This window comes from Mus pahari, chromosome 18 (assembly GCF_900095145.1).
Source record: "Mus pahari chromosome 18, PAHARI_EIJ_v1.1, whole genome shotgun sequence".
Classification (NCBI taxonomy): Eukaryota; Metazoa; Chordata; class Mammalia; order Rodentia; family Muridae; genus Mus; species Mus pahari.
Genome location: NC_034607.1, coordinates 32,989,443 through 33,003,584, shown reverse-complemented (window position 1 = coordinate 33,003,584; position 14,142 = coordinate 32,989,443). Strand labels below are relative to the sequence as shown.

At 46.8% G+C, this 14,142-nt stretch overlaps 1 protein-coding gene across 7 annotated transcripts in view; it reads left to right on the top strand.

Annotated features, from left to right (window-relative positions):
* Nucleotides 1-14,142, top strand: part of Mtcl1 (microtubule crosslinking factor 1) — a 113,890-nt gene that overhangs the window by 89,578 nt on the left and 10,170 nt on the right. For all 7 annotated transcript variants that reach the window (XM_021217993.2, XM_029531331.1, XM_029531333.1 and 4 more), the window contains 3 exons: nt 3,020-3,187; nt 6,695-6,949; nt 12,546-12,824. In XM_021217993.2, the coding sequence (XP_021073652.1) occupies nt 3,020-3,187; nt 6,695-6,949; nt 12,546-12,824 (702 nt within the window). The remainder of the gene's footprint in view (nt 1-3,019; nt 3,188-6,694; nt 6,950-12,545; nt 12,825-14,142) is intronic.

The following is a 14,142-nucleotide window of genomic DNA, read 5'->3' as shown; positions in this document are numbered from 1 at the left end:
AAATAAATAAAGTCTTTTTAAAAAAAAAAAAAGAAGAAGAAGAAGAAGTCTTTACGGACCAGAGTCTTCCCTCTGTAGACCTGACTGGCCCTGAACCCACAGAGAACTCCCCAGGGTTGATATATTTGTTTTTAACCTTCCTTTGGATATCCTCTTTATTTTTCACTCCGACCCTGGTACTAGCAAGAGGCACCAGGACAGGCATGAGAAAGGGGAGCCCAGTTTCTCGGAGACAGGATGGATTCTCCAACAAGCAGCTAGGCTCAGTGTACTGGGGAGGTTTAAGTGTTCTTGGCTCCTGTTGTCTGTCCTTGGTGGAGACAGACTGAGGTTACAGTCTGAAGAGTGGGACTTGCCCTACCTGTTTGCTCTGAACTTTCGTTCTTCCTCTCTCTATAAAATGCATCAAGACTGTAGGAGATCTAAGGGCTACGATGAATAAGTTAGCGCACACGCTGGCACACAGGAACGTGAAGTAGGGGCTACAGAGACAGCTTCCCAGTTAAGAGCACTACCTGCTCTCCCAGAGGACCCAGGTTCGAGTCCCCAGTACCCACATGGTGGCTCACAACCATCTGCTAACTATGCACGCAGTGCGTGGAATACGTGCAGACTAAACAAGACACATACAAAAATAAATAAAATTTAAAAATAAATTGTAAGTCGTAGTGCCTCATTATTATTGAATGGATACGTGGACATAAAAACCTTTTAGAAGGACTAAGTCCATCCCTGGCAGGAGAGGCTCCAGAAATGTTGACATGGTGTTGTGAGTTCATGACAGAAGCTGCCTGGCTCCCTGCTATCACCGTACAGGGCTCCTGAGTGATGGTGATACTAACTGGCAGTCACAATCACATTGATTCCCTGGGCGTGCTTGCTCCCACTGGCCACCTTCACTCCAAAGCAGTTTTGGAACCCTGGTGTCATAGGCTATTCTTCTGATGACTTTGGAACCAAATGTGCCTGCAAACATTAAGACTTAATTTTATTGGATGCAGTATTTGCTAATGCCAAAACCTGCCAGCTTAGCTCCCAGGGAAAGTAACATTTCAATCTGCAAAGAGGCTGTAAAGCTCAGATTCCAATGTTGTTAGTAGTCACGTGACAGAGGAGCTGATCCATCACAAGCTGAGCCTTTATGTGACTTGGTATACATGGAAATGGTTGATTACATGTAAGAATGCTTTCCCCCATGTAAATGGAAAGAAGGACACCGCCCCCAAAGACCAGATCAAAACTATTACAGTGATTATACACTTACATTTTATTTGATTATAGAATCAGGAGCTCAGGGTCGGGAGCCACGGTGTAGTGGGTGGGACTCAAACTCTGGTACACTGGAAGAGCAGCCAGTGTTCTTAGCTGCTGAGCCATCTTTCCAGCTCCTCTGTAGGTACTTCTGTGTGTTCATGAGTATCCTTCTCCAACAGGACTAGTAGCTGGAGGGGCTGTTACAAATTTAGGAAGTTTTCTGTCTGCCCAATTTTTCAAATGTCAGCTGAATTTTACTCTTAGTGCCTTTTGTCACAAGGAAATATTAGTGTTGACGGTCAGAAACTTAAAAAGACCTAAGAGACGTAATAACCGTCGAGATCAACTACATTTGATATAGTAACTTTCCCATAAATTTCAGGGACAACTACACCCTTCCAGGTCATTAATATGCTATGAGTGATTAAGTTCACTTGTTAAATCTAAACACACACACAAAGTGTCTTAAATCCTTCCCCTATGTGACATTCTTTCCTGCCTGCGGTTAGTGGATTCAGGAGTTCCCATCCCTGTGACACAACAGTGTCTGTCACCTATGGAGTTCACGCCCGAGAACCACACAGTGGCGTTTATGAATGTGTTTAGTAAGTTTGCATCTGTGCGTTCGTCTGCATTCATAGCTATCCCGCACCACGGGTGGCCTGTGATCGATGGTTATGGGTGCATGACTGAGAAGTGGTCTTGCCTGTAGACTCTGAGCTGGAGCCCGTGTACCAGCAGAGTGGAGCAGCAAGGGAGTTTCCTGGCTCTGTTGTCCTGAGGCAGAACTTAAATGCTCGAGGCGGGATTTAGTTTCTAGTTCCCGTGCTTTCCCGAGTAAACCAAACCAAGAACACCCTGACGTCATGGGATCAAGAACTCAGGAACTCAGTGTTTTATATCTAACTGGGGTCATGGCGGCAGGTCATATCAAAAAGCCATAATTATGTACAGCATTTAATTCAGACAAACCTTTGTCCTGTATTTCCCTCTCTCCCCTTCTCACCTTTTCAGTTCCCAAGAGACAGAATCTCACCGTGTAGCTCAGGTTGGCCCGAAATTTGCAGTCCTCCTGTGTTAGCCTCTCCAGGGCTGGGATTACAGAGGCTGTATGCCAGACTTTGTGACATAATGCCTGTGCCAACACACACTAAAACAGAAAGGAGAGTTTGGAAGTGTGCCTTCAAAGGCTGGGCGGGGTCTGGAAAGCTTTGTAGCTTTTATGTCAAGCGTAAACAGTGAGGTAGTGGTTCAGTGTTGAGATCAGCAGAGTAAGAGGAGCTTTTCACCACTGGCTCTAATTAGGAACTCTCAGAAGCTCCCCCCCCAACCCAACGAGTGATCCACCACCCCCACCGCCCATGTCTCTAAGAACCACTAGGACCTCAGCGATCACTTCTAGCTCAATAGCTGGCACTGGAGTGATGTTGTAACAGCAGCCAGCCTGACTCAGAGTCCTGGATGTCTGAAGTTGCACAGAGCATCCTGACAACTTTCAGGGGCTCCCTGTGGCTTTTGGCAACTTACCGATTCCAACAGAGTTCATACTACCTCTGCTGCAGGTGCCCCCAGCACCAGCCCACGGTCCGTCCTCTGAACACGCCTGCCGGGGTCTTGGCTTAGGGTGGGACCGTCTTGCGGCTATTCAGCGGTTGGAGGCCCCACCTACCCGTGCCTTGTGTAAGGAACCTGGCAGGTGCTTCAGTCCCCACTGAGCCCCTCTGCTTCCCATCTCTGAGACACTAACCGGTCTCTGTTCTCACAGGTGGTGGAAAACCAGCAGCTCTTCAGGGCCCTCAAGGCTCTGCTGGAGGACTTCCGTTCGGAGCTGCGCGAAGATGAGCACGCGCGCCTGCGGCTGCAGCAGCAGTACGCCAGCGACAAGGCTGCGTGGGATGTGGAGTGGGCTGTGCTCAAGTGCCGCCTGGAACAGGTAGATACCTGCCCCTCACGCCACCTCCCTCGTGAACACTGTGTGTGTGTCTGTCCCCTCTACCCTATCCAGGATGGGAGGGGAAGATGCACTGGTAGGTTCTCCACAGTAACGGTGCTACAGGATCAGGGAAAGGAGAGCTTGAGGCTACCTTCAACAGTAGCATTTTGTTTTGCTATTTGACCCCCTGGTGCTAAACAAGGCCATGGAGGGGCTCCACTGAAGGGCTGGCAGCATGGACCTGTCAACATATGACGATGACCACAAGAAGCCAGAGCTGGCTTTTTTTTTTTTTTTTTTTTTTTTTTTTTTTTTGAGACAGGGTCTCACTGTATAGCCCTAGCTGGACTGGAATTTACTGTGTAGACCACCAGGCTGGCCTCACAGAGATTCACTTGCCTCTTCGCCTCCCAAGTGCTGAGATGAGGGGTGTGTTCTGTGGTTTTGCGACCTCTGAAAAAAGGCAACATAGGGCCACCCTTTAGAAATTCCAGAGTACAGGAAAGAGCTTCCACTCATGAATAGGGAACCTTGTCCATTCCAATCTCCTTTCTATACTGAGGGAAATGAGCTCACCTCAAATCCGAGTCGGTGCTAGGATGGGAAGAGCCCGTGTGAACCACCTCCAGAGAGGATTTACAGCCTGGCCAGGGGAGTGTGACTTGGGCCATAGGAAGCCCTTGCTGAGCTCAGCTTCTCTATGTGTCTCCCACACAGTCTGCTGCGCCAGTGTGCTTCTGGGTCAGAGTATGGAAACAGGGTCTGTGTGATGTTGGTCATTTATTGTCTAGCCTTTGTTGTGAGGCAAACTACAAAGTAATTAAAATTTTATATGAATTGGCTCAACCATGAAAGGAAAAACTTCCCTAAAAAAGGAGATGATGGCTCATAAATAGCCTCAATTGTGATAAAAGATGAAAAGGGCTTATTACACCCAAGAAACCAGTTCTCCTAGGACAGCCCACCATGTCACTCCCAGTTCATTTGCTTGGCCACATGACCTGCAGGCACCCCTGACGATCATCTGCACTACCACCTGACTGCCCCCCCTCAAGTTTGCCTGCATTACCAATGGCCCCAGGTATCCTTCAAGTTCACCAGCACCTGTGTCCCCTGCCACCACCACTCCCACTGCCATCAGTCGTCAGATTCCACAAGCTCCCCCAGTTTGTCCTCTGACTTTAGGTTTGGGGCTTGTAGTTCATATAGAGTCAGGAACAAAGCCTTTCAGTCTAAGCCTTTGAAATGATGGACCCCTGAGTCACTGGGGAGAAAGACGCAGGGCTGTTCATCCACGAGCTGCCTTTTAAGCCCTTTGGAAGTATCACAAGTGTAGAGGATCTGTGTAGACAAGAAGGAAGATATACTTGTTTTGTGAGCCACTTTGAGACATTGTACCTTGGCTTCAGAGGAGCCCGAGATCCACTCATGCGTTGGCTGCAGATAAAGCCTCAGGGGAGAAGAGGGCCTTCGTGTCAGGAAACAAGCTAGATCCTCAAGTTTAGAAGCCAGGTGGTACCACAGACTGTTCATCTTCTGCCCCAACTGTTTGGGAAGTGTCTTCATCATGCGTAGCCCAGGATCGGTGAATGGCAGATGTTAATTTACTTGTTCTGAGTCTGGTTTGACCTCTTGTCCTTAAATACGAAATGAAAACCTAGATATTTCCAGTGGAGCCCAAACCCCCCCCCCCTTTGTTGGTTGGGTTTTTTTTTTTTTTTTCCTCCCAAACTGAGCCTTGCTCTACATATTGAGGATCCAGCAGCAGCAACAAATGAGACAGTCCTTGTTTAGCTGGGCTTGGTGGCACATCCTTGTAGGAAGGCTGAGGCAGGGGGAACCCAAGTCTGAGATGATCCTTGGTAACAAACTGGAATCATTTTCAGGATAAAGGTAATTAATTGCCTAGTGTGCGTGAGCCCCACGGCTGCATGTCTAGGGATCTTTGACCAGTGAGTACTTCATCTCCCTCCCTATCCTCACTTTACCACCATTTTTTACATCTATATGTGCTGTATATACAGTGTACCACATCTGTGTTTTGCTCCAGACAATAAGTAGTGTTTAAAACCAATTAAAATGGAGAAAATGAGTTTTATATTCCTATCTGCCATTTCCATTGTGCATTTTCAGATAGATCAAAGTACCGGCCCATGTTTCTTCTCTTTGAAGACCCTCCCTTGTCTGTATGAAAGAGAAGGTCTGCCGGCAACCGTTGTTTTTGTTTCTATTGTGTGTTTTCATTCCTGTGTGTTAGAAAGGGTTTCTCCAAAACACCATAACTACAAGCAAATTGGTGAGGAAAACAGTTCATTTCAACCTATACTTTCACATTGCCACCCACCCCTGAAGGAAATCAGGGCAGGAACTCAAGGCAGGAACCTGGAGACCAAAACTGAAACGGAAGCCACAGAGGTGTACTGCTTCCTGGCTTACTCCTTTCGGCATGTTCAGCTTGCTTTGTGCCACAGAACCCATGGACCATCAGCGCAGGGGCAGCACCACCCACCATGGGCTGGGGAGACTTGCCTACAGGACATTCATATGGAGACATTTTCTTTCTTTCTTTTCTTAAAGATTTATTTTATTTTATTTTATGTAAGTACACTGTAGCTGTCTTCAGACACACCAGAAGAGGGCATCAGATCATATTAGAGATGGTTGTGAACCACCATGTGGTTGCTTGGAATTGAACTCAGCACCTCTGGAAGAGCAGTCGGTGCTCTTAACCACTGAGCCATCTTTCCAGCCCTGGAGGCATTTCCTTAGTTAAGTCTTCCTCTTACCTGAACTGTTGAGCTTGTGTCAGTTGACAGGAACAAACCAGCACACTGGATTGAATTTTTGCCTCAGCCATTTAGAGGTACCAACAGTTATCTGGCTTGCAGAGTTTCTAATGTTTCTTGGGTGATTTTTTTTTTTTTTTTTTTTTTTTTTTTTTATTTTTTTTTTTTGAGTATCATGTACAGTGATCAATAGTTCTAGGGACCAAGAGCACTTAGAGAAAAGAGGGTGCTGCCTCGGCATCCAGAAGGAGGAAGGCCTAGTGCTGTGGTGTTTGTGTAATGTGTCTTCTCTCTGGTTTCTGCCAGTTTGACTATCTAAGATGTAAAATATATGTTGTTTTGTTTGGGTATTTCACCGTCAGGTATTTGAGGGTTGAACATTTATTAAACATTTATTAAAGGATACCGGGTTCCATTATTTTGACCCAGATAGGGGCCAAGAATATTGGACCAGCCATGGTACCACCTTCAAGGAGCTATAGAGGCAGAAGACAGAGTGGCTTAGACTGGGTGGAGGGACTAATAAGGAGTCTGTAAGAACTGCGCTCAACAATCTAGAGATTTCACATTCAATATTCTTATTTCTGGCCTTAAAATTCCATGGGATCAGTTTAGCTTGGCTTACGGATGTATCCTGGAAGCCTGTGTAGATAAACTGAGCTTTCTTTCCCCCTTCCAATGCTTCCAGAAAGGGTATTCCTATGTCTTTTCTTCTTGGCAGCTGGAAGAGAAGACGGAGAAAAGCTTGGGAGAGCTGGATTCCTCTGCCGAGGGCAAAGGGGCCTTGAAGAAGGAGAGAGAGGTACACCAGAAACTGCTGGCTGACAGCCACGGCCTGGTTATGGACCTGCGCTGGCAGATCCATCACCGAGAGAAGAACTGGAACCGGGAGAAGGTGGAGCTGCTGGAGCGGCTGGACAGCGAGCGGCAGGAGTGGGGGCGACAGAAGGAGGAGCTCCTGTGGCGGGTGGAGCAGGTAGGTGTGCTGCAGCCACAGAGCGCGGCAGCCCCAGAGTGCACCGCCGCCCCAGAGTGCACCACAGCCCCAGAGCGCACCGCAGCTCATAGATAGTTCTCAGCCCAGGAACATAAAGGAGATTGTTGCTGTCATCTGCATTCTATTGAGAAAATCCAGAGGAAGAGTCAGAAATGCTAGGCCTTCCACAGTAGAGATCTTGGTCCTGGGATCCATGTATTACTTTTGTGTAGCTGTACCCAGAAGACCCATGAAAATAACTTAAAAGGATGTGATCAGCTTTGGGTCAGTCAGTCAATGGTTGCTTGGTGCTGTGCTTGGACTGTGTGGGGTGGCTAAAGCACGTGACAGAGGAGGGCCTTCATCTCATGGTGGACAGGAAGCATAGAGAGCAGTCGAGAAGGAGGACAGGGGAAGCCGTGGCTGCAAGGACACCCCCCACACACACCTGCTCCCTCCAGCAGGACCCCACCTCTTACCTTCCACCACCTCCCAGTAGTACCATCAACGATGAATTTGCCTAGGAATTCATTCATCCATTAGGTCAGAGCCCCGAGGATGTAATTAGTTGAAAGGCCACTGTGGACACTCCCAAGTCTGCATTGCTTAATGTAGGCGTTTCTCAATCCTGTGGGGTTGACAATTAAGGTTAATCATCACACCCTAAGAACACACGCACCTTTCATTGCAGCGTTGGTAGGAGACTTTCCTTTGTATGCATGTGCAGGGGTTGGGGGGGGGGACCTTTTAAAGGGATTTGGAGATTAAACTTGAAAGGATAGGTTATTTCAGGTTGCTTTCAGGAAATTCTTCCCCAGAGTACTCTAACCCCTAAGATGGCTGCAGCCTGAACGGAATTGTCTCCATTATTGAAGTAATTACCAAACCCGAGTTAGAAGCCACTGTCTGCTGGTGATTGCTCCTGCTGTGCCTATTGCTGAGCTGTGATTTGATAGGACCAGAACCAAGGGAGGTATCTGGTAGCTCATCATCTTCCGGTAAACAAACTCAAGACGGATGTAGGGAGAACAGAGGGAGTTGCTTTCCCCGAAGCCTGAATGATCGCTCTCCGCATTGCGCATGGTTGGTGCAGCTTAAGTAGCTGCAGTAGGCCCGGAGCGATGTGAAAAATTCAGGTTTTTCACGTCACACCGAGCAGAGGTTTTGGAATTCCTCAGTGGCTAGATTTTCAGCCCACAGATCCCTTCCCTGCCTCTTTCAATCCATCATTCTTATAAATGCGTAAAGCCTCGAGAGATATCGGTCAGTTAGAAACAGTAACTAGGATAAAGAGGAATCATGACCCCATTATAAGTACTCACTCAGCCTGTGCTCATAAGAGGACCTTTTGAGACGTGTGCTCTGCTAACTGCAGATACGGCACGGTCCCCATGCTAAAATTTAATGGAGGTGAATTTGAGTTTAAATTTGCATGGGAAGTTTAAATGGGACCCAGGACTCACTAAGTGACTTAGAAATGACCCAGAACCTTTGACTCATGATACAGTAAAAAGGCAGAAAGGGCACTACAGACCCAAGGAGCGGAGGCTGTCCCAGGCTGATCACCAATGAGTCACCTTGCTAATATTTGATATGGCTCCACTTCAAAATTCTCCAAATACTACCAGGAGGAAAGTCATCGCTTCCTGTTTGGTTTGGAAATACAGCACTGTGAAGGATCTGCCAGATTGTGCCTCCTTGCATCTGTGCTCTGTCGAGTGGGTCTGCCTCAAGGCAGAAATTCGGAGCTAACAGTAGCATGTATTCTTTTATAAAATAAACACCAATTTATCACACCCAACTTGACTTTTTCTTAGGAGACATGAACAGATGTCTCGGCCCCAGATGGAGTTCTGAATACAGATCAAGGGCTGATTCCAACCCAAATCTAGTTTAGTGTGAACCATTGGGTTTATTTGGGGTACTTACAGGACCGTGGATGAGGGATTACTTATAGGAGCCTATTGGCTAGCAGGAGGGTACCTCACTGATAAGCCCCACCGCAGCACATGATTTGTGAGGGCTGTACCTGTGGTACACAAACTGCAGACAGCTCAGCCAACTGGGGCTTTCCTGTTCCCCAACTGTTAGTGTTTATGTAACCTCGGAGAAGACTCTCAGTGAGTCTTCTCACTCCCTGCGCTTCCTGGACCTTGTGTGTCGCTGGAAGCCTTTCTCTTCCCTCTGAGAGGCCGTGTTTCATCTATCAGAAAACAACAGGTAACCCCGGGGCAGCCTGGCACTAGGGGCCTTCATTCCCAGCCACTGCTTTGCATTGCTCGCCTTGGGTGTCCCTGCTCTACCCCAGTGAGGCCATCATGTTCCCTGTCATGGGCCTCTGAGGATCCCCTTGTCTAGCCATTGCTGCTTGTTGATCCTGTCCCAGGCTTCTTCAGCTTTGAAAGTCACACTTGCCATGGATTCGGCGGGCATCTAAGGCTTTTGTTTTTCTTTGGGGAATGAGGAATTTCTAGCAAAGATGATACTCAGTAACTGAAGCGACCCAGCGCTGAGCTGTCACCTCACTTTGAGACTGTTTTGGGGGTGATAACAAGGGCCTAGAGCTGAGCTTTGTTTCTGTGTCTTAGGTGTTATAGCATCCGCCTGGCCCGCCCTAATACCTGTTCTGTAGACTCCAGCGCCTAGGCAGGATTTCCCTGTTTCTCAGAGAGGTCCATGATGAAAGGATGCTGCACACATGCAGATGCAGCTCTCGGAAGTGGGTCTAATTTCCATCAAAGTACTAAATGAAATTTTGTAATTTCATTGCAAACTATTTGAAAACTCATACAGTAGCCATAAGTATTATCTGAAAGAGGATGTCGGCTCAGGTGAGAGCCCACGGAGATGTATGTACAACTGGAAGCACGCACAGGCTTCATCGCTCCCCCAGTTGCTCGCTGGTTTAAGGTCTAGCTGTACATTCCATAGATGAACCGAATATGTAACTGAATATCCCTCACAGCACCCACTTGATATCTGACTCCTTGGGAAGCCGTATAACCTTGGCTGTGATAACTTGATATGGACAGTCAAAGAAGCAGCACTAAATCCATTTTCCACTTGCAGAACACGTGCTTCGTGCTTTTCCAGTGTCGTTAAACTCCCGAGTAATTTCTACACCGCGTGAGGCGGTGCATATAGTGAACGTCTGTCAGAACGTGGCTACGGCCACTCAGCGTGCCTCATCTATCCTAGCAGAAGAACTCTCATCTCAATTCACTTTTGACTGGGGGGTAGTTAGCTTTTATGTAGTCACACTAGATTTCTTCATAGGACCCATCAACTCCCAGGTCTCAGCCATCGAGCATATCTATACAAGTACTTAGGGAGCCAAGACAGCTACCTTCAAAACCTGAATGGCCGGCCCACCCTCTAAAACCTGTTCACGGGGTGACCTTCTTCTCACCCAGTTGTGAGGTGACAGTCTTGAGATTTTGCTGTCCTCAATCATTCGGCATAAAACACGTTAAATGTTCTGTTTGCATTAACTGTTGTTCTGCCGTAGGTTGAAAGTACAGTAGGTAGACAGCCCCGGGAAACCCTACCCACTAAAGGACCCATGATGCCATTACAGCAGCACACAGGCATCTTAGCAGCAGGGACTGCCAGCTCTGGCCCCTCTGGCCCATGGCTTTTTTTTTTTTTTTTTTTTTTTTACTGTAGTATCACTGTAGCTTTAATTTTTTTTTTTTTTTTTTTGGAAATTTGACACTCAGCAGCCCCAGGGCGAACTACTGCTGACCGCCTGGGTTTATTTTTGAAGTTCCACTTTACTGAGTTAGAGCGCGTCTGCTCATAGCTCTCCTCTTTAGTCGTCTCCTCACACACACCCTCAGCGCACATTTGCGGCTTCCCAGCTCCATGCTTGCATCTTAATTCTTCGCCCAAAATAACTTGGGAGAGGATCATGTGTTGAAACTCAAACGGCACTGACACGTGTTAGAGGGATGTAAGAAAAAGCTTTCCTTTTTTATATAATTAAAAAAGAAAGAAAAAAAAAGCGGAGCATTTAGCATCATTAAGGGAACTGCGAAGAGATGTGTCACGAGGGAGGGGGAGAAGAGACAGAGGGAGCTGAGTTCAAACCCGAAGAGATTGAATTATTCCCCGATTTAACAGTGAGCCTGTGGCAGGTTGCTGTCTAAGGGTTTGCTGCGGATGCCCCTTTCTGTAGATTAACAATAATTTTCAGAGCTTTCTGAGTGAACACCTCCAAAATAAGAAATAAACTGAGTAGGGGTCCTTGTGTCCTATAGACCTTTCTCCTTGATGGGTCACAAGCCACACTTCTGCAAGCTTATGGACGTGGGCTCAAATTGGGTTGGAGAGATGCATTTTGTAAAGATGCTTTCAAAAACCATCTGTCTGGATTTGGGGGATTTTTTTTTTTTTTTTTTTTTAGAAATTCTTCCACCATCTCAGCACTTGAGAGAACTGAAAATCTTCAGTTGGCCACTCTTTCGAATGATGTCCCAATGCCACTTTGGATTTCACTAGAAAATTTACTTATTCAAGAGAATAGTCAATCTAGGAGCATACGCCAGTGGGAATCTCATTGGAAAGTTCCTCAAGCCTCAATTGTAGTCTCTATAAGTGGGGTGGGGTGGGGGTGGGGGTAGCTTTGAGCCACACCTCATTGGTCCTCTGTGATTTTACATAACTCTCTGATAAACTACTCCAACTGCAAGTTCACCTGTCTGTACCTACCAGTCCCCCCTCTGCCAACTCACCTGTCCGCTCATCTCCACTGAGTTAAGCGACAGCTGAGAAATAATTTCTGCTGACAAACCAGCAGGCCACACATCAACAGCTACAGTCCCTGCCTTCTTAAGTGCTGGGATTTGGAACAGGGCCTTGCGAGTGCTAGGCACGTGCAATCTCACTGGCTTTATCCTCAACCCCTTTCATCTCCAATCTTCTCACTCCGAGAAGTGCTTGCTTCAGTTTTCCAAGCTAGAACACAAGCGTGCTAGATCTTTAGCCATCTGTATAGTTAACCCTCTCAAGCAGAGGTAAAGCCGTCTTTAGCACCGCGTGGTTATAATCCAGTTCAATCACTCGAGTTATATATAGAATTTGTTATCCCCCTTGAATCAATTAGGAAAATGCGGTTCATCTCAGGAATTTGCCATCCATGAAAGTATTCTATGGAGCATAACTAAAGTCCTGGAGGTAATTGCAAATGAAAGTATTAAACCTGATACTTATTCCCATTAAAGTTAAAAAAAAAAAGTCTAATTTCCCATGAGTGCAATAATTGATCAATAAATTATATGACTACAACAAAAATAAAGAGAACGCGAGCAAAGACTCCTCCAAACAGAAATCATCAGGGAGGCTTGTATGGCAAATCAGATTTCTGCAGCCCTGGTAAAAGCTTGCTTTTCTTCAGAAAGCATCTTCCATCTTATGGGACATTCTGAAACTAAGGTCAGAACCGTACACTTGCTTCCAGCCAAGTCTATTCAGGTAGACACAGGCAACTCAACACAGCGGGAAAGGATGGTCCTAGAGAGATTGTCATGCTGAAAAACGGAAGCTGACTCTTTCCATTTTCAACACCCCCACCCCCCACCCCACCCCACCCCCCCAGTTACAGAAAGAGAAAAGTCCCCGGAGAAGCGGCAGTTTCCTCTGCAACCGGAGAGAAGACGACACACGCCCTTACCCTCACCAAGGAAGCCTCCATCCCTCCCGCCCCGTGTCCATGTGGCCCTGTGAAGACGCTGACTCCGTCCCATTTGAAGACCGGCCACTTTCCAAACTAAAGGAGTCGGACAGGTGCTCGGCCAGTGAGAACCTGTACTTGGACGCTTTGTCCCTGGATGATGATCCTGAGGATCTGCCACCCCTCAGGAACTGTCTTGCTGAGGTTAGCCTGGGTTTGTCGTCTGCCCCGCCCCCCCCCCCCCAGGTTCCTAATGGCTAGAGGGAGCTGTCATTAAGTGCAGCTAGTGTTGAGTAGAGTCCTCTTTCATCAAGTTCCCCAGACAACCTGCTCATTGAGCCATGTGAACTGTTGCCATTGGTGACGTGATGGCTTTGTTTGGTGGACCTGACCCCAGTCCTGCTGAAACGCTGGACTGTGGTCCTGCGTAACTCTTAAGAAAAAGTATAGTGAACAAAATACAAAAGAGGAAAATAAATGTGTATTTTTTTTTCAACTCTTCTTGAAATGGTAGTACAGTTTTCTGATTCTAGAAAGCTAGTGGCTGAGAAGTAATTGCGTATTAAGAAATTTCTTAACATTTGATAGCTAACAATCACTAAATGGCAGCTATTCTGGGCAAAAGAGAAAAACATCCAACAATCAGATTACCAAATGAGTGGCCCCCAAATTTCTGCTACAGAAGATCAGTTTCCAGTAATGATGTTTTTTAAAACCTTGTTTAAAAAACTGGTATATGGTTAGTGAGACCCTGTCTCAATAAACCTGGGAGGATGGAATGGGGACATTGGGTGTAGGGATCATGATATGTGAGCCAATTAATATTGGCTACACTGGATGGCATTTTTTTCAAATACTTCATACTTACAGGGTCTTGCCTCAGACTGTGTTGAAATACGGAGACGTTATATGACTTGAATGTACCTGATTCAAGATGCTCAAACCACAGGGTTTCAGATTGCCAATTCTTCCAGAGTTTGGGATAGTTACACGCACCTAATCAGGTGTCTTAGGGATCCGAGTCCATTCAAACACAGAAATCATTTTAAGTTTTGTATACACCTTATGCACATAACCTGGAGGTGATATTACTCGGTATGTTTGTTTTGTGTGTGAAACCAAAATGTCAGAACTGGAAGTGTTTCAGATTCTGAAGTTATTTTGTATTACAAATTTCCGGACTTGAGGGATGCTGAACCGTGCAGTCAGTGACGTCACACGCCTTAATCCCATTGGTGTGCATTGGGGTGGTAGAATGTTTCTCGGCCCTGCCCACAGGTCCGCAGGCAGTGTGTATAGTCCAGTTTCATAGAAGAGAGGGCACAGGGTGAAAGTGGGAACCTTACTCCTCTGTGCAGCACAAACAGAGACATGCTGTCTGTGAGGAGGGGCACCCTTCAGTCTTCCTGTTCCCAGGAGTACGGTTTCATTACTGTCAAGCGATTGTTTCCTCCAAGCCACGTCGGCTTGAGAGTCCTTTCCCAAAAGACAGACAACCTGTGTGTCTGTGGTTGTGTTTGTC